The sequence below is a fragment of the Trachurus japonicus genome, chromosome 12 (genome assembly GCF_045865225.1).
Source record: "Trachurus japonicus isolate A0001 chromosome 12, Traja_1.0".
NCBI classification, from domain to species: domain Eukaryota; kingdom Metazoa; phylum Chordata; class Actinopteri; order Carangiformes; family Carangidae; genus Trachurus; species Trachurus japonicus.
This window is the reverse complement of record NC_140918.1, coordinates 8,403,537-8,429,782: the sequence shown is the minus strand read 5'-3', so window position 1 is coordinate 8,429,782 and position 26,246 is coordinate 8,403,537. Positions and strand designations below refer to the sequence as shown.

The 26,246-nt window shown below is 41.8% G+C and overlaps 1 protein-coding gene across 2 annotated transcripts; it reads right to left on the bottom strand.

Moving 5' to 3' along the window:
* Positions 1–1,411: 1,411 nt before the first annotated feature.
* Positions 1,412–25,505, bottom strand: camsap1a (calmodulin regulated spectrin-associated protein 1a). 2 transcript variants are annotated; one of them, XM_085792997.1, is made up of 20 exons: positions 25,133–25,505; positions 24,415–24,629; positions 17,538–17,800; positions 14,531–14,692; positions 13,777–13,857; positions 12,820–12,852; positions 10,967–11,108; positions 10,133–10,272; positions 9,945–10,041; positions 9,714–9,840; positions 9,481–9,566; positions 8,732–8,816; positions 6,207–8,580; positions 5,962–6,098; positions 5,164–5,372; positions 4,889–4,951; positions 4,511–4,598; positions 4,305–4,426; positions 3,519–3,637; positions 1,417–3,152 (listed from the first exon to the last, which is right to left on the bottom strand). In XM_085792997.1, the coding sequence occupies exons 2-20, from the start codon at positions 24,626–24,628 to the stop codon at positions 2,862–2,864; spliced, it is 4,833 nt and encodes a 1,610-aa protein (XP_085649123.1). In that variant the 5' UTR covers position 24,629; positions 25,133–25,505; the 3' UTR covers positions 1,417–2,861. The 2 variants fall into 2 exon arrangements, with proteins under 2 accessions (XP_085649124.1, XP_085649123.1); XM_085792998.1 differs by lacking the exon at positions 4,889–4,951 and having other exon boundaries at positions 1,412–3,152.
* Positions 25,506–26,246: the final 741 nt, after the last annotated feature.

Below are 26,246 nucleotides of genomic sequence, written 5' to 3'. Positions count from 1 at the left end.
GCCCCAAAATGTGAGAATTGACAAAAAATCTGTAATTTTCAGGCTCCCAAGGTTGAAATCCATGTGGTTTTACAAGCTGTTCCCTCAGTTGTCCTTATTTTTTAAATTTGTATAATACCACCCCTACCTGTGAGTACCAGTAGAGGGGGCGTGGGGGCGTGGGGGGGCGAGCAGTGGCTCATTTGCATTCAAAGGGACAGGCTCTGAAACCAGCCGTTCTGAACAAGGCTGTTTTGAGTGGAAGAAAAGAGCTGTGATGTTTGATCCTTGGGGTATTTTGACCGAAGCATGTCACAGACATGTCTTTAAGACTCCTGGGAACTATTTTTATTTGTGGAAAAGGGGCATAAAATGTCTCCTTTAACTCAGAAATGGGAAATGAACAAGTCAACAATATACAGTAAATGAAGGGCAGAAGACAATATCAAACAGGGGTGGCAAGGGAAAGGTGCAAAGAAAAGAAAGGAAGGAAGCAGTTATGTTAGGGATGGAAAGGAAAGAAAGAAGGAAAAAAGAGAAAAAGTAAAGTAAGAAAAAGGAGGAAGGGAAGGACATAAAAGAAGGGGGGAGGCAGCCACAGCCACAGAGCTGACAGTCAGACTGGAAATGAAGTCTAATCAAGCAACAAGTGGAAACACCTGTGTGGTTTTTACTGTGGCAGCGCGTGGGACTTGATGAGCAGCGTGGGAGACAAACACAGCACAGATCAACTAATGAAGACAGTTTTTTGAAGATTTTCTGCTAATAAACATGCAAATTTTGTCTAATCAAATTTGTAGAAGCACCAAAGTGTGACAACAAGTTGAGGTTTTTACAAGAGCTGCGGCTGTGGGGGGCAAGTTGACAGTTAGTGAGTTTGAGATGATTTTCCGGAAAAGAGTAGGCTATATATTATTATATACTGTATACTAATTAAATAGTTCTATCCAGTACACTGCAAAAACTCAAAATCTTTCCAAGAATAGTTGTCTTATTTCTTGTCAAAATGTCTCATTTCTAGTTAAAATAAACTCTTTTCACTTAAATGAACTTGTTTTTAGATAATTTTCATTTGTTTCAAACGTATTTTCACTTGAAATAAGTAGAAAATCTGCCAGTGAAAGCAAGATTTTTGTGCTCGTAATAAGGAAGAAAAACTTGCCCCACTGTCAGATTTTTCTACTTATTTCAAGTGAAAATCTGCTTGAAAGAAGTAAAAAAGTGTCTAAAAACAAGCTACTTTTTAATGTGATGAGTCTTATTTTAAGTATAATGAGATTTGTTTTGACTAGAAATTACATTTTGACTAGAAATAAGACAAATGTTCTTGGTAAGATTTTGAGTTTTTTGCAGAGTACTGTAAACCTCCAACACAAGAAAGGGAAATACACAGCAGCAAAGAAACACAAAAAGACACACAGACCATAGCAAATTTAACAAGAAAATGTACCTAGTTGCGATTTATTATAATTCTTCAAAATAAATAAACAGCATAACACAATGAAATAAGACTGATAACATCTCTGAAAGCCTGTGACAGAATAAACCTCAAAATAGTGCCTGTTCTTTTTTTAGTAAACATAACTTGTACATAATGTACAAAAAATACTACTCAAAAAATGTACAAATGCAGCAAACAAATATCAAGTATTGTGCAGTTTCTCCCTCCTCACATCGTACCAGCTGCTGACAGTCAGTCATTACAGGGATATTTAACTAGTGTTGAACGCCAGAAGAAGCTACATTAAAATCTAACAACGCTCACCAGAATCCAGTGAGCGGTTAATGAGCAGCAAACATCTCAGTGGCATAACTCAGTTTATTTTGGTTCAGCAGGAGGAGCCGGTCAGGGATCTCAGATGGCTCATACAGGTGGTGGAATACAAGTACTAGGTTAATACAATATAATGCACTACTGATTATAATGCACTGAGTCTCAAAGCGCTTCCTGTTTGGAATAAATACTAGTACAATTTCCCCCTCCAGTAAAAACATTATTTCTCCTCCACCGGAACAGCAGCTTCCAAACTAAGAAAAACAAAAAAAAACAAAAGAAAAAAACTGTTTTGTTGCTTTGCTCTGTTGTTCTGTTTGCATGACAGAAGTTTTTAAAGCATAATCAGGAGAGTAAACATTCAGAGGTGGATGATGCACAAGTGGTGCATTCAGCTCTCCACTTCCCAAACACAAATATACTCACACACCTCCCCAAACACACTCAATAGAAAACAAGACTGGACATTATTACCACTCACTAACATCCATCCCGTACTTAGATAAAAAAAGGTTGTTCAAAGCTCCCTCGTCACAAAAGCACTGAACAGTAGGAGTTTACTGGTGAATAAACAGGTTTTCTCTGGACGTGGAGCCTGGATTAATCACAGCAGTAGGGTAATATATATATATGTTTTTTTTGTTTTTTTGCCAAGCTGAAATAGCAAACTTTACAAGACATTATCAAGTGATTGTTGACCACTGCCTGTCTGTACTGTACTGTAGTTGCACTTGGTATCAGTAGCATGTTGGCTACTGTGAGTAGATTCGGTAGCTTTCCACCACAGGGTCCATTGCTACATAGGAATCCATCATCCATAGTGCCTAGTCAATGTACTGTAGGATGTTGCCACAAAATAAAACATAATAGTGTGACATGCAGGATAAAAAGCTAAAAAAGAAAAAAAAGGGAGTGCATTCACCTCCTGGCAGGCTGCCCCACACAGAGAACATCTAACTCCTCCTTTTTCTCATGACGTCGTGTTCATCACATGATCTCGTGTCAATGATCTCCAAGATTGTCGGGTCCTGCCCAACAGTCGTAGACAAATCAGAAGCTGTCACATTTTCTCTCCTCCTCTTTCTCTTTCTCTTTCTCTTTGTCTTTCTCACTTCCTCCGTGCACTCCCCGGCCTCTTGACCTGCCACAGTTGATTGTGGATGGTCAGGGCGTCCACGCTGACCGACACGCTCTTGGCGGGGATGACGTTGAACTGCTTGCGGTCCGAGCTGTACTTGTAGAGCTTGTCGATCATCTTCCGGGTGATGCTGCGCGGCCCGGTGCCCATGAACTTGACGATCTCCTCGGTGTCGGGTGAGTATGAATAAATGGCGCGGAACTGACACCCGCCGTCGCGGAAGAGGATGATCAAGTGGTTTGATTCACACTTTTCCAGCTCCTGTGAAACACACACGAGACATTTCTGAAATATTGTGATAAATTGCTATGTGAACTATTTCCAAGAAGTTAGTTTTTTGTTTTTGTTCTATTTTATTGCTTTCATTATTTTTAATTGTCTTTACTTATTCCTTTTATTTATTATCCATTGTAAAGCACTTTGGTTCACAGAAAGGGTTGTTGTAAAGGGCTGTATAAATAAAGTACATTTACATTTCCCTCACTGCATTTCTAAAGCTGTTGCAGTCACAAGATTGGAACAGACAACCCAAAAGCAACTTAACAGAGGTATAAAAATATAACTGTGAGAGTAATGAATAAAAAATACAATAGTTATATACTGTACTGTGGGAAAAACTTCACTGACCTCCAGAACAACATTTTTCTGAGTCTCGTTGACTTTTCCAGCTAGGCAGCAGTGAGCGATGGCGTTGATGATGATTGGCTTGTTGGACTTGGAGCTCGGCTCCTTGAAGAGTTTAGGACCTTTTACAAGACAGAAGTAGAGAAATATATTAGTTTAGTTTAGTTTATTGGTTTAAATATACAGAGACAATGCACATTAATAAACATTTCTGTAAACATGCCGGTTTAGCCAAGTTGGCTAATTTTCAACCGTAGTCTCTGGGGCAGGTGACTTGAGCACTACAATAATTACAATGCATTAAAAAAGAAACAAAACAAAACAAAAACAAAACAGTACTAGGCCTACTTATAAAATACATAGTATACAATACATTACAATACAATATATTACAGTGCATACAATAAAATACATACATTACAGTTTCAGAGCAGATGGTCACATACTTGACCATCTCCCAACCATAGTTTTAAATTTCTTTTAAAGACGTTATTACTCAACATGTCCTTTCATAAAACCACAAACTGTTCCTTTTACATTTCAGTTTTTCTCTGGCTGGCTTCACATTTACAGAGCAGATATAATGAGTCCATAACAGTATCGACCTTTTCATCCACCTCCGGCCAAAAGAGCAGATAAGCACATTTCTCAAAACAGTCTCTTTAATGGAACAAGACAAGCTCAAATACATTCTTTATCTTGAACATTGGCTTGAAAATGTTCTGCACAAATGGATTCTGTGTAATTGTAACAATAAATCAATAGGAATAAATCTACATTTGTGCTCACCGTTGTACTCTGTTGAAGTGATGGAGGAAGCGATGGAGCCGTTCTCCCAGTCCCTCTCCATGTTCCTGCTGGATGCTCTGCTCAGCATAGGGAACGACTCCATGGAGCACACAGATCCAGCCCTGAAACACAAACTTGTGGGTCAATCATATGTGGACAAACTAAATCTGCATCACCTCTGAACACGACAACACGCAAATTCTCACCTTTGTGACTCTGCACCTCCGGAGATGACACTGTCCGCCTCAGTCGCCAAAGACAGAGTTGATCCTCGATGACTGCAGCTCAGATCGGCTGAAAATGACACAGACAGAAGGATTTACTACCTGTTACGTTATCAAATGAAACAATTTGCCTAATAACGCCCCTGTTTCATTCCCATAAGAAAAGCAGCAACACAAAGCAACATTTATAAAACCCTGTGATTCAAACAAGAGAGAAATCTACACAAGAAGCAAAATAAGAAAATGAAAAATTATAATTAGTTAGAATCAGCTACTCTAAATACTGTAGCTGACTCCACTGTTTCTTATCAGATGTGTATGTCTGGTGTCTCATCATGCAGAGCAGGTTAGAAGCTTCACCTCCCCTGCAGCCTGCTGCTGAGCCCTGGGCTTTGATCAACATGGACACCTTCAGAGAATTACCTGCACAACACACATGTATACACTCAGAGCACGACAACAAATGTACACAAGTGAACATAACTGACACATATACAACACACACAGACACACAGCAGGCTATCAAGATTAAACAACAACACACAAACAAGACAGTATGACATCCAGATGACATGGTGCACACTGGGAATATACCGTATGATGTGCTGTGATGTAAATGTCAAAGCCGTTCTTACGTGTGGTGGATCCTTTAGAGAGGCTGTTGGACTCTTCTCTGTGCAGAGATTTCGGCCTGTTCCTGCGGGATTTCGTCCTCGGTCGAGGTTTGACCAGACCCTGCTCCTCCATCAGCGCCTGCTGCTTCCTCCGCAGGTACTCCTGCTTAATCAGCTCCCGCCGCGCCTTCTCTTCCTCCTTACGAACACGATCCTCCTCTGCCTTACGCCTTGTGGAAAAGGAAGGTGGAAAATTAACACAGGCAGAATTTCACTCTGTGACAAAAATATACCTTCAGTTCAATTCCCAGATTCATAATTTCAACACTAGGTCAGCAAATAATCTTCATCCCACTTTTTTCAAGTCTACTTTCTCTCAGTTCTCAATTAGATTTAGAGGTCCGCACTTTTGAACTTCATTACCAATCCACCTTAGAAACTGCACAAGCATAAATTCATTTAAGAAACAAATAATTCACTTTCTATTGGCCAAATTGAGCAACGCATAATCCACATATTTTTTCACAATATTGATTTTCTTTTCTAATTGTTTTATGTTGTTCTTCACATTATTGTAAATTAAATTTATCTTGAATGTTTATCTTGAATCACCACACAATATTGATTTTCTTTTTCTCTCTCTTTCTCTTTTCTAATTGTTTTATGTTGTATGTTTATCTTTAGGAGGGCCACTATCTACTGTATACTTTGTATGTTTTTTTGGTTGTTATTCCACTTTTTAATATGCTGTTTTATATATCTTTTATGTGCTAATAAAATACAATACAATACCTTTGTACGTTAAAAAAAAAAATGTACCTGAACTCATCACGTTTGAGCTCACTCTCTGCTTCTTGTTGCAGTTTGCGTAGTCTCGCCTCTTCAGCTTTGCGCTGCTGTTTGAGGAGGAAGGCGGCGCGACGCTTTGCCATTTCATCCTCTGCCTTCTCATCATCCTGGAAGATAAAAAGGGTGATAATTATTCACTTAGTAACAGCTTCTTCTCAGTCACCGGCCTTTTGATATGCCACATCACAAAACTGCACGTAGAAAATGAATTTTACCTTGAAGAAGAAGCCTAATACATTCTTCTGATCGCTGTCTGCTGTGCAGTCTGCAACATCTGTACTTCCATCTTCCAGTGGATCCTTAAGCTCCGACAAGTCGACCTCAATCAGTTGGCCTTTGGCCCTGGAGCTCTCATCTCCACCCAAAGCCTCTTTTCCTGAGTTGTCAGCTTTGTGCTCTTCTGTCGTGTTGGCGATGACCGGCGGGTCCTGTGACTGTGGTTTGTCTGGGGAGCGCACAGTCACTTCTCCGGCTCCATCGTGGACTCTGAATGTGGTGTTTCTCTGAACACATCTCTCTAGCTTAGCGCTCTCCGCAGCAGCTGTGCCCGTTTCCTGGTCTCCGCTGATACTTTCTCTCAGAGACTCCGGCGGGGACTGAGCGTTCGACTTGGTAGAGGCCATCTTGCTGTTTTCTTTCTTCGGCGTTCTGTCCGAGGTCTTGCTGCGCTGGCTGGAGCTGAGCTTGGGAGGGCGGCGGGAAGGGAAAGAATTGCTGCCGCCGATATCTACAAAGTGGACCGCAAATGATCTGGACTCTGCTGAGGTAGAGGATGCTGTTTGTGTCGTGTTGGGGGTGGGGGTGGGGGTGGATGTGGGGGTCGGGGTAGGGGTAGGGGTAGATGTGGGGGTTGTGCTTGGGCCCGATTCTGCACGTTCTGGAGGAGAGACCACGTTCTGCTTCATCAGGAAGTCTTGCTGTAAGGAGAGCTGCATCATCTGCTGCTGGATGGAGCTGATCGCTTCGTTGAGTAGATCTATGGAGCGGGAACACTCGTTCAAGCCGGGCTCGGAGCCGCTGTCTTGAGCCAGTCTGCTCAGTCTGTTGTCCCTGTTCATCTGTCCTCCCTCTGGTTGATCCGCCTTCGCCTGGACCTTCAGAGCCTCGAGACAGGAGTCGTCTTTGCAGGACTGGATCTTCGCTTTATTCCTCTCGGCTAGTTCGGACGATTCCTGGGAGTGTTTCAGCGGGAGGGGAAGCGTGTCGCTCTTCCCTCCACCCTTCTTGACGATGTTCAGGAACGCAGCTTTCCCCAGTTTTAGTCTCTGCCGGGCCGAGAGCGTCTCCATCTTCTTCTTCTGATACTCTATTGCACGTCTTTGCTCTTCCAGCTGCATGTGAAGCTGCAGCAGCTCTGAAGGCACTACGGGGGAACTCCCCATTATGTTACTGCCCAACACAGAGCCGGGCTCCTTGCCGAGCCAATTGCAGTCGCTCCTCAGCGCCCAGGGGGGGCAGGGGTTGATCTCAGAGCCATCTGGCGTGGTCTTTTGGGAGCTACTGGTACTCGAAAATCCATCGCGGAGGCCAAGTTTAAGGAGCTTTCTCTCCGCAAAGCTGGTCATCTTGACGCTGGCGCTGCCCGAAGCGCTGCAGCTGCTCGCCCAGGATGCGGTGCTGAGGCAGGGGCTCGAGCGTCCGCTGCCGTCTTCCTTGTCGTCCCGCTCGCTCACCTTCGAGTCCTCTCTCAGCTTTGCCGACTCGCCCTCTCCGAATTCGCATATCTCCCCCTCCTCTAAGAATAATTTTCCCTTTCCTCTCCTGATCGCTTCTCTAGTCAGCTCCATCTGATCTTCCTCCTCCTCATCGTCCTCCAGGTCCGCGATGTCTGAGTCGGAGTCATGCCCGAGCTCCAGTGTGGAGGAGTAGGGACTCTGGTGCTCCGGCTCTCCTGACATGTGAAGGAAAAAGCCTTCGGACTTCTTCCCAGATGGAGAGGTGTCTACCGACCCCTCTGTGAGCGGCCTGAGAGAGCTAGGCACTGATTCTGCAACGTGTATGGGTGTAAAGGTGTTTCTATTTGACTCAGCTGCAGGCGTTTTCCTCTGTGAGGTGCTAGGGACGTTAGCGGCCGCTTTCCTGGTCGGTCTACAGCGACTCTCCCCGCTCTCCTCCTGCTTGTTCAGACTGATGCTCTTCTCTTTGGCTGGTTTAGGAATAGTAGGCATCAAAGGCTCCAGATAGTAGCTCTCTGCCTGGCGGTCCGCGGTAAAGGGACCCGCGTCGAGGCGAGGAGAGCGTCGGGCGTTAGAAACCCTTGAGGCGCAGGCTGCACTCTGCGTTTCCAGCTCATCCTGCTCCATGTCGCTCCCACGTCCCTGTCTGGAATATGCATAAGGATGGATAACAGCAACCAGCTCCTCCTCTTCTATTTCCTCCTCTTCGTCTTCTATGCGCATGTGACTCAGCAGGCTTTGACCGCTGAGCCTGTGCTGTGGCAGATGGGGGGGGCCCGACCCCAGCATGTGCTTGGGGGTCATGCTCATGATGTTGGAAGCGAGGCTATCCTTGCTGATGGAGCGAGCGAGGCTGATACTGTCGGCGTCGTCCTCCATGGGAAAATGTAGGGCATAGGGCACGGACAAAGGCCTGGACAAAGAGGGAAGATTGCAATTTAGAGTAATGCAACAACACAAATTGTCCATTATATCTGTACCTGCTGCTGCTGATGCATGAAACATGCATGTAAGTGCATGTAATCAGCACAGAATTAGCGGCTGTAATTGTAATAACTACTCACCTTTGCCTCCGCTCTGGCCAGGCCAGTATCGGGCCCGGGTGCTGTCCATCTGCACGTGTCAGGGAGTTGGATCTATTTCTCAGCTCTGTACAGAGAAAATATGATTCACATCAGAAAAATGTCTTCACAGTTACAGGGTTCCTACACATTTGAAATTTCCAAATTCCGTACTTTTTCCAGAACCTAATTTCCAGACAAAAAAAATTCTAATAATTTGTGATTATTTGAGTAAATAGATGTGTATCATGTAAATAAAAAATGCAATTAATCATTTGTTTTCATTATTCTGAATGCATATGCCATTATGTAACCAAATAATTTCCATGAATGTGAATGTAGCGAGGTACAATAGCACATACAAAATAATTAACCCAAATAACTTCAGATAAGACCAAACCCAGATAAGTATTAAGATAAATATATTTCCATACAATAGTTTCCATTTTCCATACATTTCCAGACCTGGAAATGTGTAAAATCAAATTTCATACTTTTCCATACTTTCCAAACTTGCGTAGGAACCCTGCAGTTAACATATAATAGGAAATAAAACTGACTGAAATATTAGATACTCATTCAGGTTAAATTATGCTCTGTCAAACAAGGAAAGATGCAACGACAAATCTTACATTACATTTGAATTTCCTGCTCTCTATCTTCCCTCTTCATTCTCTTTGTTTAAATATTGTTGTTTTGTTACTTTAGGGATTAAACTCTGCACCAGAGCCTGAGTAATCTTTTCATATTACCTGTCGTGCTCTCCTCCAACGCTTTCTGTTGCCTCTGCCTCAGGGGCAGTAAAGAGTGAGATGGGCTCACTGAGCTTTGTTTAGTGCTGCAAGAGAAAGACAGAGAGGTCTGAGTTTGAAAGTTAAATCTAGTTATCTACATTAAACACACATTACTCTAATGTCAAAAACAACACCGGTACATTGATCACTGGTCTGTGTAGTGTCATAGGAACAGAGATTCTGTAAAACACCTGAGGTCGGGGCTCGGGGGCGTGGTCAAGACATCAGCAGAGTTCGATGATGTCATGAAACTGCGCTTTGTGACGTTGGAGATGGGCACATGGGATCGAGAACCTTTAGGCTGCAGCAGCAATCGCACTGTAAAAAAAATAGTTGAAGGGACATGAAACCATTATAAGAGACTCCATGTTTACAAGAGCTACAAAAAGGAAAGAGGAAAGAAAAAAGTGAGTGTGTTGTACCATCTCTGATTTCTTGAAGGTCCCTGGGCTGGACGAAGTCTGGCTTCACACTCTCAAACCACCAGAAAAGCTCAGCAATGAAAACCATTACGTTATTCTGCAAGACAGAGAGATCAAGATGAAACACAAGTCTGTCGTTGTCATTGTGGGGTTTTTTTGGTTTTTTTTGGCTGTGATTTTAGACTCACCTTCAATACTGGTGGAGAATACAGCATGTCCTCAGGCTTCAGGTAGAAGCATTTGTTCAGGTACTCGTCAGAAAACTCCTTCAGTAGCTGGATGTTGTACACACTGTCTGCTATGGAAGGAACCTCCTTCAGGCAGATATCTGCACACAACAGGATGATTAGGTTAACACTGTAAGAAAGCAGTGGCTGATAAAGAACCTTTTTAATTTTTTGTCCTGAGACACCTTAAAGGGGTAGTTCAACAAATTGGCCCATCGCCATAATCCCTATAGTTTTAGGTGTAGGTTCGTTACCTTTAATTGTCGGTGCAAGCTATTTTTAGAACGGCGGAGCAGAGCCGCAAGCTGCTCAGAGCTACGCTACGGAGGCTAATGGGATTTCTTGGTTTCCCTCATCAAACTCATCAAATACACAATCCAACAACTCCAAAACGCTCTCGTGGACAAGTTGTGACCTGCACATTCACCACGCTATGAGATAATAACAGAATGTTACGAGACAGAGTTGTTTTAGAGGCAAATGCAGAGACTGCTTGCCGGAAAACTGCCCCCGACGGGAACGCACATGATGAGGGAATCCAAGAAATCCCATTAGCCTCCGTAGCGTAGCTCTGAGCAGCTCGCAACTCTGCTCCGCCGTTCTAAAAATAGCTTGCACCAACAATTAAACTTAACGAATGTACTGCTATGACTATAGAGATTATGGCAATGGGCCAATTTGATAAAATGTTGAACTATCCCTTTAAAGGAGTAAGGTCAGTCTTTTGGCTTGAGCTTCATATTCAGTGTCCAACGATCTTTCCTCAGTGGATTTAGTGGTTCGGTGTCACCGTACCTTCCAGTCTCACGAGCTCTGGGCAGTAGAAGTGGATCACAGCCAGCAGCGCCGTGCCGTCACACACGTCCTTCAACAAGTCGTCCAACAGGGGGAAGTGCTGAAGTGTCCGACCCGACAGGTGATCTCTACGGTAACGAACCTACACAGAAAGAGAGACGAGCCACGTTTTTGCATTAAGTATACAGATGTATGCGATAAAAACACCAGGTCACATGCTCACTTATCACACACAAATAACTTTCCCTATATTTATTTTTTCCGATACGTATTTATTTATCTGCATCAGATAAGGTCTAATGTGGTAATATGCTAAGAGTTGGCTGTGAGATGTGATAGACTACAAGTTGGCAGCTGAAGTGGTGTGAAAAAGAAAGAAAAGGTTGATACTGTTTCACCCAGCAGCACTAACATTACACGTCTTTTCCTTCAACATGTTTACAATTGTGTGACTAACATTCATAGATCTTTAGTTCTTTTGTCAGGGTGCTGTCAGGTGTTGCGGATGTGTTGATGGTCATTGCGTACTCTGAACCCAAACTAAACTAAAACTAGAGGTGTGTTTCATGCGTGTGTGTCATGTACATGTAGGGGAAGGGTAAAGGTCTGACTGACAAAAAAAGAAAAGGGTCAAAGGTGGGTACATTACCACACGAGAGAACTCCACAGGCTCCAATAAGCAATGGGCCAGAGCATGCAATATATCGGGCTGATGAGGAAGGAGAGAAATGATTGGGAGGAAGTTAATGAAATGATGTAAGGCATGAGTGGGTGACAGGAATTGAGCCATTTAAAGACTGGACTCTGAACATGTTAAAGGGGTAGTTCAACATTTTGGCAAATTGGTCTATTGCCAGTAGGTTCGTTACCTTTAATTGTCGCCGAGCCGCAAGCTGCTCAGAGCTACACTACGGAGGCTAATGGGATTTCTTGGTTTCTCTCATCAAACTCATCAAATACACAATCCAACAACTCCAAAATGCTCTGGTGGACAAGTTGTGACCTGCACATTCACCACGCTATGAGATAATAACAGAACGTTACGAGACAGAGTTGTTTTCGAGGTAAATGCAGAGACTGCTTGCTGAAAAACTGTCCCTGAAGGCAACGCACATGAGCGGTTTTGCATGAATTTACCTCTAAAACAACTCTGTCTAATGTTTCTGTTATCTCATAGCGTGGTGAATGTGCAGGTCACAACTTGTCCACGAGAGTGTTTTGGAGTTGTTGGATTGTGTATTTGATGAGTTTGATGAGGGAAACCAAGAAATCCCATCAGCCTCCGTAGCATAGCTCTGAGCAGCTTGCGGCTCTGCTCCGCCGTTCTAAAAATATCTTGCACCGACAATTAAAGGTAACGAACCTACTGCTATGACTATAGGGATTATGGCAATGGGCCAATTTGCCAAAATGTTGAACTATCCCTTTAAATTAAAGTGAGTTGGAAATGCCTGGTGGCTCATCTAGGCTTAGCTGGATGACAAGAAAGGAGAAAGTGAAGAGAGGTGCAGTGGGTGGTGGAAAAGTGAAGGAATTACTAAAGGGTTTCATGGAGAGTAAAAGAAAATGTGCAGAGAAAAATGTGTAATGACGTGGAAGGAAGCAGTTTCCTCATTTGCCACCAAGGGGCACTGTGTCATCTTTATTGTACACATCACTGTGTTCTCTGTAAAATTTGTTTTAATTTCATATCTGGCTTTTTGCTGTCTGTATAATTTGCCATCATTTTGGGTTAGGCTCCTCATTTTTGCTATAATCTCATCAGCCTGACACACAGTCACGCAAACACACATACACACACACAGACAGATACGGATACAATCACACGGGAGATTTCTAAAGGTTGGACTTACAGGTACAAGCTTCCAGTACCATTTGGAGGGGGACTAATATCCAAGAGGCGGGATGGGGACAGGATTTGTGGGGGAGACACAAACAGGAAGAGCAGCAGACAAGTCATGGGTCAGATACACTGACGAGAAATCAGATTATCCCATGTCACCATGGAGACAGATCTGATCTTAAAGACAACTGGAGAGGGGTTAGGCAGAAAGAGTCAAGAATGTTTAGTTTTACAGAGAACAGGCAAATGAGGAAAAGACCAGAGAGAGGTGTTTATATGATTTCACTTTTGTGTTGTCACATTATTTCAGACCAATTTAGCTCCATTTCTTCTAACAGATGCTGCTGATCTTACACTTGTCTTTGAACAATATGGCTTTTCTGACTGGTTGACAGGAACAAAGCTAAGTTGGCATAGTGCAGTGAGGGATTTAACCACACAGAGAGGTGTGATACTCATATTTTTAGATACAGCGTGACTTACATTTTTCATCACTATAACCAATCATAACACAGAATGTGCGAAATCCTTATAACTCTAGTAAATTTATCACCTTTTCTTCTGAGCAGCTAATTACTAATGTGTCTGATTTGCAATGATGTCATATGAATTTTTAATTTGTGGGGGACCCTCAGTGGAAAAACACAAAACATGTGTTTGAATCTCTTCATCAGAGGTCGGTGTGAGGTGTCCATCAGATTATAATGCAAGCAAAATCTGATGACAACAACCTACACACCTGACAGCTGATGTGCCCAGTAGTGAGAAGCTACAAGATGCTTGTGTATAAAAACACAGCCAGAGAGAGGGACAGTAGACAAAGACAACAACATTATTAAAGAAAGACACTATTCAACAAAGTGAAAGCTTTTTTTTTTCTGAAACAGAAAGAGAAACAGACAAAGTGACCGACAAAGAGCGTGAGAGACAAGGGAATTAAACCTGACAGAGACAGACAGTGTTTTACCTTCTGGTGACTCGACGGCTCCAGCAGATGTTGTTTCATTTTCAGTTCTTTTTCTGTGATCTCCCTCATCTTTATGTTCACCTGAAACGACAGATATAGACTAGTGTCAGAGAAAGACTAAAACACATCCAGCCATTAAAGGGATAGTTCAACATTTTGGCAAATTGCCCTACTGCCATAATCCCTATAGTCATAGCAGTAGGTTCGTTACCTTTATTTGTCGGTGTAAGCGCAGCCGTGAGCCGCTCAGAGCTACGCTACGGAGGCTAATGGGATTTCTTGGTTTCGCTCATCAAACTCATCAAATACACAATTCAACAACTCCAAAACGCTCTGGTGGACAAGTTGTGACCTGCACATTCACCACGCTATGAGATAATAACAGAACGTTACCAGACAGAGTTGTTTTAGAAGTAAATGCAGAGACTGCTTGCTGAAAAACTGTCCCTTAAGGCAACACGCATCAGCGGTTTTGCATGAATTTACCTCTAAAACAACTCTGTCTTTTAATGTTCTGTTATTATCTCATAGTGTGGTGAATGTGCAGGTCACAACTTGTCCACCAGAGCGTTTTGGAGTTGTTGGATTGTGTATTTGATGAGTTTGATGAGCGAAACCAAGAAATCCAATTAGCCTCCGTAGCGTAGCTCTGAGTAGCTCACGGCTCTGCTCCGCCGTTCTAAAAATAGCTTGCACTAACAATTAAAAATGTTGTTCAAAAATGTTGAACTATCCCACGTGTTTGGTTCTTTACCTTGTTGATCCAAAAGACCATTGCGTCCTCCAGGTCAAAAGGCAGCTCCTTGGAGGCACTGAAGTTCGAGAAGCGCTTGACACTGGACAGAACCTTCTCCGTGCTGATCATCTCCACGATGTAGGCCATCATCAGCGCGTCGATGAGGTGGATGTGGGAGCTCTGGAGGAACACAGGTTTGTAGCAGTTGGACATAAACATCATGATAAATAACACATCCATTGAGAAATATCTCTAATGTGTAATCTGTTGTAGAATCACAGGTATGTTTATAATATACAGTAGATCATAATAAATAAAATGTACAGGTGCATCTCAATAAATTAGAATAGCTATCGTGTAAAAGTCCACTTCTAGTAGTTCAAGTCAAATAGCCCCAACCAAGAATTAAGTGCATATAGATGGACATACTTTTCAGAAGGTCAATTTTTCCATATTAAAAATGCTTTTTTTAATAGGTATTTTGTAATATTCAACTTGTTTGAGATACTGATTTTAGGTCTTCATTAAATGTAAGCCATAATCATTGCAATTAAAAGAAATTAAATAAATAAAGACATGAAATGTTTCATTCTGTTTGTAATTAATGTATTAGTTTCACTTATTGAATTCAATTTCTGACATAAATAAACTTTTCTATAATAGTCTAACTTATTGAGATGCACCTGTAGTAGGTGAGTTCCCATGGAGACAGAACAGGCAGAACTTCTAGGCTAAAACTTGCAGCTATCTGTTTACACATGAGACAGTTGCTGTGACATTATTCTATGACATATTCTTCAATTGCATCAAAAAATACACTAAAATCTGACACCTTTATTCCGTTGCATTCATATACGGACACTTTCATATCTCTGATGAATGCAACATAAACTACTGCCATCTTGTTTCCTCTTACATGTCCACACCTGTGGGACAGATGGCTAATAACTCCTGAGAGTGGGTTCAAACGCTGATCCTTTGGTCCATTTTTGCTTCATGAATATTTTAGCTGCATACACTAAAACCCACAAAAACTGTCACATCCACTGGTGCATTATTTATTATTCCCATACTCTGGGCTCACATTTGGCTCTGGAGAGCAAAGTCACATAAGCTTGTGTGGACAGATGGTAAGCGTGGGCTGCCAGTTCACTAGGTTATACTACTGCAGAGAACGCTCCCTAATTTGACTTGATAATTATTAAAGCAGGAATAATTGATTGTTTTCGCCACTTGGAGGCAGCAGAATAATTGATAGAGTACCACCTTATAAACAATAACAATTAATCCAATATCTACTCCTCTTTTAGCTCTTTTTCACATATAATCTTTCATGTATTTATTCATATTCATATTTATATTTTTTCATATTTAAGTGACAGAATCACAGCTGCATGATGAAGATTCATGGGGCTCCTCCTTGGAACAAATTTGTCTCACTTTACACGCTGTCATCTGATCCATTGTTGATATGAAAATATTGATTACTGCTGCTTTAGCTACAACATAAACACTGTGTTTATTTCTCTCATGTTTGACCCCCCAGAAGCTCTTGTGAAACATGTGATTTGAACAGCAACACTACAGCCTAGAAATGAAAGAAAAGAAAAACAAAACCTGCCTTATTTCTACCAGACACTTGATTGTTTTTTTTTTTTAGAAGCGTGAACAGAAGCTTAGTAATTACAGCTATTGACAAGACGAGAGTAGACAAAACTTTAGGTTTAATGCGTACCTACACTGCCAGGAGACACTTAACCAAATTGTTTTATCATTAATTACCATTGATGTTGACTGTTCGAAATGTTACACAGGGATGACAACATAAGAAGTAGGAGGTGGTAGCTTTGAGACAAGATAAATCTGGGTGGGGAATTTGAAAGTGCAGCACTTGCTCCTCCCTTATTGGCACCACTGAGGTGACTTTAAGACCTTTTATGATCCTGCAGAGTAGATCAGACAGTGTTTGTCCTACAAAGCAGATTCCAGGTATTAATGTGCATCACTGTGTAGAGAGTGAATCCCAAAGGTTAGAAAGGGAAATGCAAGTGCAAAACGATGGTACCTATTAACAGTCTTGCTGTTTTGCTGTTTGTAAACAGGGCAGGGCAGGGCATTTGCTACTCAGTTAGTCTCTTAAAAAATGTATCTTAGTACTTCTTAACACACTCAATTAATGGAATTATCTTAAAATCTTATTGAATATGAATTGTGGAATTTTAAAATATTTTATGTATATTTGTATTTTGTAATATTATTACATTATTACTTAATTGTTATTTTGTATATAGGATAAGGGTACACCTTTCTCAGGTGTGTTGCACTTGACCTGGTCTTTTTAGATGTGGAAACTGTTGTTTTTGTATTGTCTATGTGTTGTCTACTGTCTATTTGTGTATCACTCTTGTATAGTAGTTTGTGGTCTGCGTTTCCCGTGTATTTGTTATATGTTACATGTTGGGACTGCAGATGGAAATTAGCTGTGAGCTAAATCTGGTGCAACCATCTCTTCATTTTCTGTAAATGATGCATAATGTCCCCTAAACACTGAAAAAACTCAAAATCTTTCCAAGAATATTTGTCTTATTTCTTGTCAAAATGTCTAATTTCTGGACAAAACTAATCTCTTTCCACTTAAAATAAGACTCATCACCTAAATATTAACTTGTTTTTAGATAATTTTCACTTGTTTCAAACACATTTTCACTTGAAATAAGTAGAAAAATCTGCCAGTGAAAGGAAGTTTTTGTGCTTGTAATAAGAAAGAAAAACTTGCCCCGCTATCAGATGATTTCAAGTGAAAATATGCTTGAAAGAAGTAAAAAGTGTCTAAAAACAAGCTGCTTTTTAATGTGAAGAGTCGTACTTTAAGTAGAATGAGATTTGTTTTGACTACAAATTACATTTTGACTAGAAATAAGACAAATATTCTTGGTAAGATTTTGAGTTTTTACAGTGAATAAACTAATAATAATAATAATAATAATAACAATATCATGACTGGACAAAAGGTGAAGATACACACCATCTTTATTGGGGCTGAGCTGAGGTCCATGTCGGAGACAGGCGTGTTGTCGCTCTCTAGGACATAGATGCCTTTCCTGGACAGGGCCTGGATGACAGACTGGTGGTTCTGGAGCGAGGCCGCCTGCTCAGCGTGCAGGATGAAGCCACACACCCGGCAGTAGAGCTCTCCAGACAGCAGCAGGCGGATGATGGGGGGCTTGATGTGTTCCTGCTCATACTGGTCGGTGTAGAAGGGGTCTCGCAGGTCTACAGGGATGTTGTCTGTAAAGAGGGACGATGAAAACACTTTGATGAGACAGTGAAGGTTAGTTTTTAACCTACTCCAGCTGTTTTAAGCCACAAATCACACCATGCATCCACAATCCAAAACTATTCCTGCACAGACATGTGTCCACGAATGTGTTGCCATGTTATGTAACAGAAAAGCTCAGTGAGGACACACAGACTTTCATGGTATTAAGACTGTCTCAGAGGAAACCAGCGCAAAGAGAGAGCAGTGAGACCAAGCCAACGGTTAAACAGCGTGCCAGGTAGCGGCCCTGAAGGCTGATAGGTGGACCGGAGACTTAAAGCCAATGAGCTAACGGGACTTAGTGGTGATACTTAAGCTGATGGTGCTGTCGCAGCCAGCCTGGTGTTGTCCTGCTCATGGACGCAGACATGGGGCGGCTATTTTTATATGAGTTGGACATGTTAATCCAGAGTTAAGGCCTGAGGCACTCACGAAATTTAGCTTCCAGTGTTTTCTGGAGTGACTTGGACAGGAGGAGATGGAGAGAGTGTTGGATGGTGGAGTTAGGAGCTGGTATGGTTATTTTATGATGACAAAAGAGAAAAATAACATGGAATCAAAATGGGATGCAGGATTGCTTCTTAATAAATATCATCTAAATTAATTGTTTGATGAAAAAGACCTCTCTTTAGAAAGAACTTGTCTTTCTTTTGTCCACCACCTTGGTCAGTTATGATGACATTTTTCTTTCCAAACAAGGTGTACTGCTACAGGAAGATACCGTGTACTTAAACATGCCTTAAAGGAGACATCTGACACTTTGTTTATTCACTTCATTTCCAGGAATCAGATAAGTAGCTTGTTAGCACTCTCACATCACTCTGTTAAATATTACATTGTAGCCCGGAGAGAGTTGGCAAATCTGTACAAAACCGAAAGAGAAACAAGAAAACTTGTGGTTTTGTGCCATGAATTCCTGGAGCTCCCTGTCCTGGAGATGAGTCAGGGCAACTGTTGGAAGCCATTATGGTATGCATGCAAGTCTCTAAGAGCTGTATCTCCTTCTCCTTACTCAATTTACAGATATGAGTGATATTGATCTTCACATATTATTCTCAGCAGACAGTGAGTAAGCATATTTCCCCAAATTCCCTTGACGTTCCCTTGATTAGATTGTGCTGTGCCACTTTCTGGGGAGCCATAACAACTGTAGTTGTGCACAAACACGGTCGGACAATGCAGTCAGAGATAATGATGGTTATTTTGTAAACATGCACCTTTTGTTCTCTCTATTAAATATGTGGTTTATGGACGTGTTAGCTCCCTGTCTGTCACTGTCAATGAAGTTTCCACATGATGAGATAAAAATGTACTTTAAATGATAATAACACAAACCAAAACTAGGAGAATAATAATAAAAAAAAGAGGATAAACAATAATACTTCACCACACTCCACACAAACCATTAAATTGGCAGGAGCTAACATAACATCTAACTCATTTTGACACATCACATTAAAGGCAGTGCTGACTGAGATAAACAGATAAAGTAAGACATCTGCAAATGGAAAATACTCATAACCACTCTCTCTCTCTCTCACACACACAAACACAGCAGGTTCAGATTAGGATACGTCACACTGTGAAAACCTCAACTGTGTCTTTCATAACAGACTGCTTGCTCTGCACTGTCTGTGCCACTGTAGTATTCATCTCACTCTGCGTTGCTGCCCGGTGCTGCTGCCGTATGTATACATAATGAGAGAAAAACACTTCTTATTATGCACTCTCCCTCCACTTCTGTCTTCATCTGCCTCATTTGTGTTTCCAAAGTAAATCTTGCGAGTCCTCTCTGCCAGCGCCTTTCCAAAGACACCTCTATTACCCTGCCACTTCCACCGTCTCAGCTGTCCCAGAATGCCCCCTCATCCTCCCCGGTTGCCGTGGAGACGGTGATGGGGAATGCCAGCATGGCCGGAGGTGGGGGGCTGGGCTGCTGTCCCTTCTCATCACCAAGGCCTGCTCATTGGGTCGTTTTATGCTCCCTGACATCAGGAGGAGGAGGAGGGGGTGGGGGGTGGGCAGGAGCTCTTCTCTAATCCTCATTGTTAATACTCCTTAGATATTTATTATCCACCTGATCCATGTGTTAAAGCCCACCCTGGTGTGCATGTGGGAAATCAAGAGGAGGGGAGGAAGAGGGAGTGTGCAGGGAAAGTCTTTGTTCCTATTCTAGGAGACACAAGGTCGGATTGATCAGCAGAGATCTTGCTGACGGTGAGGGCCGCCGGCCTGTCAGAGTCTGGGCTCTGCACGGGAAAGACTCAACTATTCTCTCCAATAAGAGAAGAAAGAGGCTTAATGGAGAATCCTCCCGTCGACGGTATGTTGGGAAAACACAGCCTTCAAGCCGATGCACCCTGAAGAGTCACTTGGAAGTCTGACCTCGGAGAGGGAAAATTTAAAAAAAAAAAGCTGATGCATGGAACCAATCTGTCAACATTTCAGTCTGATGTGCAGCTCTTCAGTTTTTCTCTTGTGCAATTTATATCTACTCACTAAACTGAGTACAAAGAAATATTTTAAGCCATTTTTCACACTCAATTGGTGCTGGCACTACTTTGCATGATGTGACATAATTACAAATGTCAGTCAACACTATTCTGAGGACATCAGCAGTTCTGCAAAATTGTAATTGCACGTCTTGTTTACATCCCACAATAAGCTAATTGCAGACACTGTATATCTGTTGTATACTGTACGTAAGACAAGACTGATGTACAAAATTCCCAAGGACAACATTTTGTTTTTTGTTTTAGCAGCTCTGCTCACTCTCACTATCTGCTCTTGGTCACATGTGCATTGCACGTCTTAAAGATATAAGTGTAACAGTAACAACAATTACAAAAACACAGCAGTTCAGAAAAAGTGTGCAGTGAAAACAGTGATGGTGATGCAATTCAATATTATTTTTAACATTAGAAAGTCTTTTTGTTTTTATGAATGAAAGTAGCTAATTGAAAGCTATGCAAATATAAACTTTATAATATAAGAAAGAATGAATGCCTCTGGTCATAATATGGTAGAATTACAATAAAGAAAAAAACAACACTCTTCGAAGAAGGAATAACATTTAGAAAACATTTGTGTGCTTCCCCCAAAGGCCATTAGTAAAACTGTCATGAGTCTAAACAAACAGGCTGTGTTGAACACAGACTCAAGCCTTCAGGTTCAATCCCATTAAACACTTAACCATGTGACTGGCTGTGCTGACTTTCACACCAGCACACACAGACAACACAGCACTCGCAGCGCTGCCGTGTGGCTCGGTCTGTACTCTAATCTCATAAGAATGTTTTGGTTCTTCTGACGGACGCACTGGCAATAAATAAGCAGCGACTGCATCACAGATTATCAACAAAACAAAACACAACAAACATTTTGCTCCTCGATACGAGATGTTGTTTCAGACTGTGTAAAACTATCATATATTCATAAGTTACAGACAGTTAGCTGTCCTGCTGTATCGCAGACTGTTAATCAAATATTTATTTCTTGCCCCAGTCCTGACATCCAAGTCTGCTTTCTAAACCTGAAAACACACAACTGAGATGCATCTCGATGGTACCAGGCCTGACTAGCCAAAAAACAAAATGCATGATACAATTCACTGTCTCTACTTATATATTCAGTCATGAGGGATTTTTGTACGGCCAAATGTGAACTCATAGACAATGATTCATTATTTGTTATTTGCAGTGACGTTTATGGGTTTTTAAATGTCAGAGAAATACATTTAACACCAGCAGAAACTCTGAGCTGAGCAATCGAAATTGGTATCAGCAGAGAAAGATGGGATCTACAGCTGACATGATGACCAATCTACAGATAATGAGTCAGCAGCTAGTTCAATAATACATCTACTGTCTCTGTAATTTAATAACCAAAAGTTTCTTTGTCTTATGTGTGTATATTGTTTGTGTTATTCATTCATTTCAATAATGTCGTCGGTCTTAGACAGTGAGAATGTGAGGTGATGGGCATTTTTCACTATTTTGTGACAGTTCACTGCAAAAATAAACACCAGGTTTAAACCAATAATGATAATAATCATTTGTTGTGACTTATTAAGTAAATGGCTCAGTGCTTCCCTACTGGCTAGCAATGAGATATTATATTCTAATTTTCCTGATAATCAATTAAGAGTCTATCTGAGGCTCTGAGAAATTGTGATGAACATTGTGCTATACTTTTTGTGGAGCAATCAAGAAAGTAATTGGCACATTGATTGATACTGAAAATAACAGCCAGTTGCAGCAGCAGCCCCACACAACATTAAGCTCAGCGGGCCGGGCAGAAAGCCTGACTCTCATCAGTGGCACCACCAAAGGAAATCACGGTGAGTGTTACACTGTGAATAAACGGGAGGAGTGTGAAACAGGAAGGACTGAATGGCTGCTCGTTTTATCCAGGCTGCAGCAGGAATAAAGGAAGCAAAGAAAAACTTGAGTGCTTCAACTGACACCTGCTTCAATTTGAGTACAAACTCACATGTGCTGCTGCTGTTCTGTATGAATGTAAAAGTTAAAATAAATGTGAAATCCTATTACACTAGCAGTGTCCAATCTGGGTAAAAAAAAAAAAAAAAGGAGAAGTTTAAAGACAGTTTAGTGTCATGTTGAAAGGGCTCCTTAGTGTCCCTGGCACACTGACGTCAGGAGGAGCCAATCAGATTAGGGGAAGCAGGAAGCTTGATAGAGGGAAGGCAGCGTAATGGTTTGGTGTTTATTATGGGCGTCTGATCTGTGCCCTGGTAAAACAATGTTGGGTAACAGAGCGGTAAAGATTAATCAGCGAAACAAAGCCTCTGTTATTTGTATAGCTCCAGAGATTAATATGATCAGTCATGATGAGATGTAACTATCCTGGAAGCAGATTTTTCAATATTTCTTTATCATATCTATGTTTCATTCTTAGTTTTTGTTTCCATCTCTTGTTTCTTTCTCCAAGTTGATTCACTGAGTCATCACAGGAGATAGCACTGAAGGGAAGGAAGCACTTACACTAGCCTACGGTATAGGCCTGGCTCATAAACCGGATATGAGGGCAAAGATTTTTTTCCTTTACTGAATGACTGTGTCTCTGTGTCTCCTACCAAACGCCTCATTGTCATACTGATAATAAAATCACAGAGACTATCGCACGAACAGCACAGCTGACCTCCTGCTCACACTCTCAAGAGAGAGCGAGAGAGCGAGCAGCCAGAGTGACACAAAAACCCACATTCAGGGAGTAATTTCCAGACATTTACTCACAGCCTGCCAATGTAGAGCAATCATTTTTAATGTTTTAGTAGAGCTCATCAGAGCTGGCAAGGCTGGCTAGTGACCTGGGTATAAAAGCCTGATCAAGAGATGTCGTTCTAAGTATTCATCCATGAGCACGAAGGTCTGGGCTGGCTGTTGGTGTGCTGCTGACATGCAGGAACTTTGTTTATTTACACGTTGCTATAAGTGAAAGTTGCCAGACAGCAAAACAGATGACAGTCTGAGTTACACTCAAAAACTGTGAGACAATCGATAAATCAGTGTAAACAGGAAGCTTGTCAACACTTAAAGTAGAGGGAGGTGTTACACAGCATATACTCACTGTCTTTTTGGATTAAATACTGATATAAACTACATAATGTCAACATTATTTTTATGCAGAGTTGCATTTCATGTATCTGACCGTACTGTCTGTTGTTACATGCTGACAGCGGGGTTTTTATGCAGTGGTTTTAGTAGAGATGCGTCACGACCACTACAATCTTGTGACATAAAACATTAACTTTTCCCACAGACCAAATGACAAATTGAATCAGTGAGGCTGTTGTGAGGCCAGTCATCTACTAAATAAACTGGCCCTGTGGGAAGATGTGTAAAGATATGGGTGGCTTGAATGGGAAGAGGACTGAGGCTTAGTAATATGACGACAAATAGTGATCATTCTCATTATCAATGTCAATAAGATCATAAATTAACTGGTAACCACATCCCCATCAAAGCCTGTGGTTACATTTAAAACAAAATCCTATCATACACAACAAAAAATATACCACAAATGGTATTTATGGTTGAAAAGTGACTTAAATTATGGATTGTTGATTGGTTTTCTCTTGACTTCCTAATGATTAACCTACAAGTAGTTTCAGCTGCAAGATGACAAACAATGACAGGTTTGTTTTATGTCATACAGTCATGTTTGTTGCCCTATGTTTAATGCCTGCCCACTGTAACTGAAAGTAAACATACAGCGATGTTCGTGCATATTCTAGTGAGTGTATTTTACTGCATTATGTTCTATAATCTTTTGATATTTAGGTTGATATCAAACTATGTTTTATGCCTATTATTATATCAGCAAAAAAACTCAAGACAAGCTCTGTTGAACTAAACTAATCATTGATCGTTGGGTTTGTTGTTGCATACCAGAAAAATTTTAATTTCACTCATTAACATGTGCATTAATAATAACATCTGCAGCTTATGCACAATGGACAGTTGCTCTGATGAAACAGGAAAACAACTACAGTAACCAACATGACACAACCACACCATTCACTGTCTCAGTCGTGCCAGGAGAACACAGGAGAAAGCCTTACCTATACCATAGGCCTTGGCAAACAACCAGCGGAGATTTGCGTCTATTTTGGCTCTGGCAGAGTCGTAGAGCTCCAGCGGTACAACCTGAGCCTCCACACCTCCTCCTCTTCCTCCTCCACCTGCATCCTCCTCATCATCATCCGCTGTTGCTGCTGCTGCTGCTGCTGCTCTCCTCCAGGTGCTGTCCCTGCCAGCACTCACCTCCACATCCATCCTGCACGCAGAGACACAGAGACATTATTGCCAGTCCCAGCCGACTGCATTACATCATCGATGCTAAGAACAACAAGTATATAATGCTGGGCCTGGCATCACCTGCATGTGATCACTCACTGACTCACCTTGTCCAACCTGCTGGTGCTGTAGGTGTGCTGTCAATCATAATGCATAGGCTACCATATGACCATATATATTTACATTTTTGCATCCAATCTATAATATCAATGATGTGCATATTGTTACAGCTGATGAACAGCTGGGGATGAGCTATGTTGCAGAGCACTCCTCTCTATTATAGACGTTCATTATCTTAAAGATTGAGTATAATTAGCACCTTTGTTATTTTTCCAGCTTGTTCCGGTCGACGCTGGTCATGGTGGCCAATGAATGTGACCTAACATTAACCTATCGCACCGTTGACTTCAGTCTATCATAGGTTATGTGGCTCAAACCAAACGGCACGCACACACCTAAAAAAAAAACACAACAAAGGCTCACCTCTAAGAGCGCATCGGTTCCTCTCCGCAGCCTCGAGATGAACGCGCTGTTAAAGCACCGACATGCTGCTGCTGCTGCTGCTGCTGCTGGCCTGGTCTGGTCTGCCTTCAGCTGACGGTGAAATAACACAGGACTCCTCCCTGCACAGCGACACAAATCTCCGGCCTCTCAGGATAAAGCTGCGGCTGGCGGCTGATGGTCGTTAATCCAATAATAAAAATCTGACTGGCAACCATCCGGAAGACCGTTTTCGAGGGAATTATCAACGTCCAAAAGCCGATGGTTTCACACCGAGGCGGCGGCAGGCTGTCATCGCCTCTGAGACACGGACTGGCAGCTCTAACGGGCAGCCCTGTTGTAGGAGCCTGTCTCTATGGGGACGGGGGGTATCTGTCTTCAATGAGCTCGAGCTGTGATGCACGTGAGGGCCAGCCGAGGGCGCTGTGGGCACGTGCAGAGCACAGCAGAGCAGAGGACTGACTGGCTGAGCTGAGCATGATGCTGCATCTGTGCTTAAAGGGATAGCTGCTCCAGCTAAAGTTAGCTAGTTTAAAAATAGAGAATAATCAGAAAGAAGACAACACAAGGAGAGATATCCGGATTTGTAATTCTCAAATGTGGCTCCAAAGACCCTGGATACAGTCCCCATACTGCAACCACCAGACCCCAAGGTAAAATTCACCAAGTAGCCTACATATGTGAAGACTGTTAATGTTGTAGTGTAGGATTTTGATCCAAGCTTGCTAACAAGTGCTCCCATAAAAAAATGTAAAACTTGTATATAGTATGTCACAAGCTTATCATATCCATATGCATTTTAGCATATAACATTTATAAGAAGAGACATGCAGGATGAAATTAGTGCCTTGGAGCATTAGCCACATATGGCACAAATAAATATGGCTGAGATCCATAGTTATCAGAACACCCCTAGACTAATATTAAATATTACCATATTAGTTATCACCTTGACAGTTGAATCAATAAACATTCATGTGAAAAACTAATTACCAGGGCTCCAGACTAACTTTAACCAGTGTTAAAAGAAAAAATTGGCAAATTTACTGGTTGCACATGTGCAAGTAGATGAAAAAGTCTCAAATTTTGGGGGCAA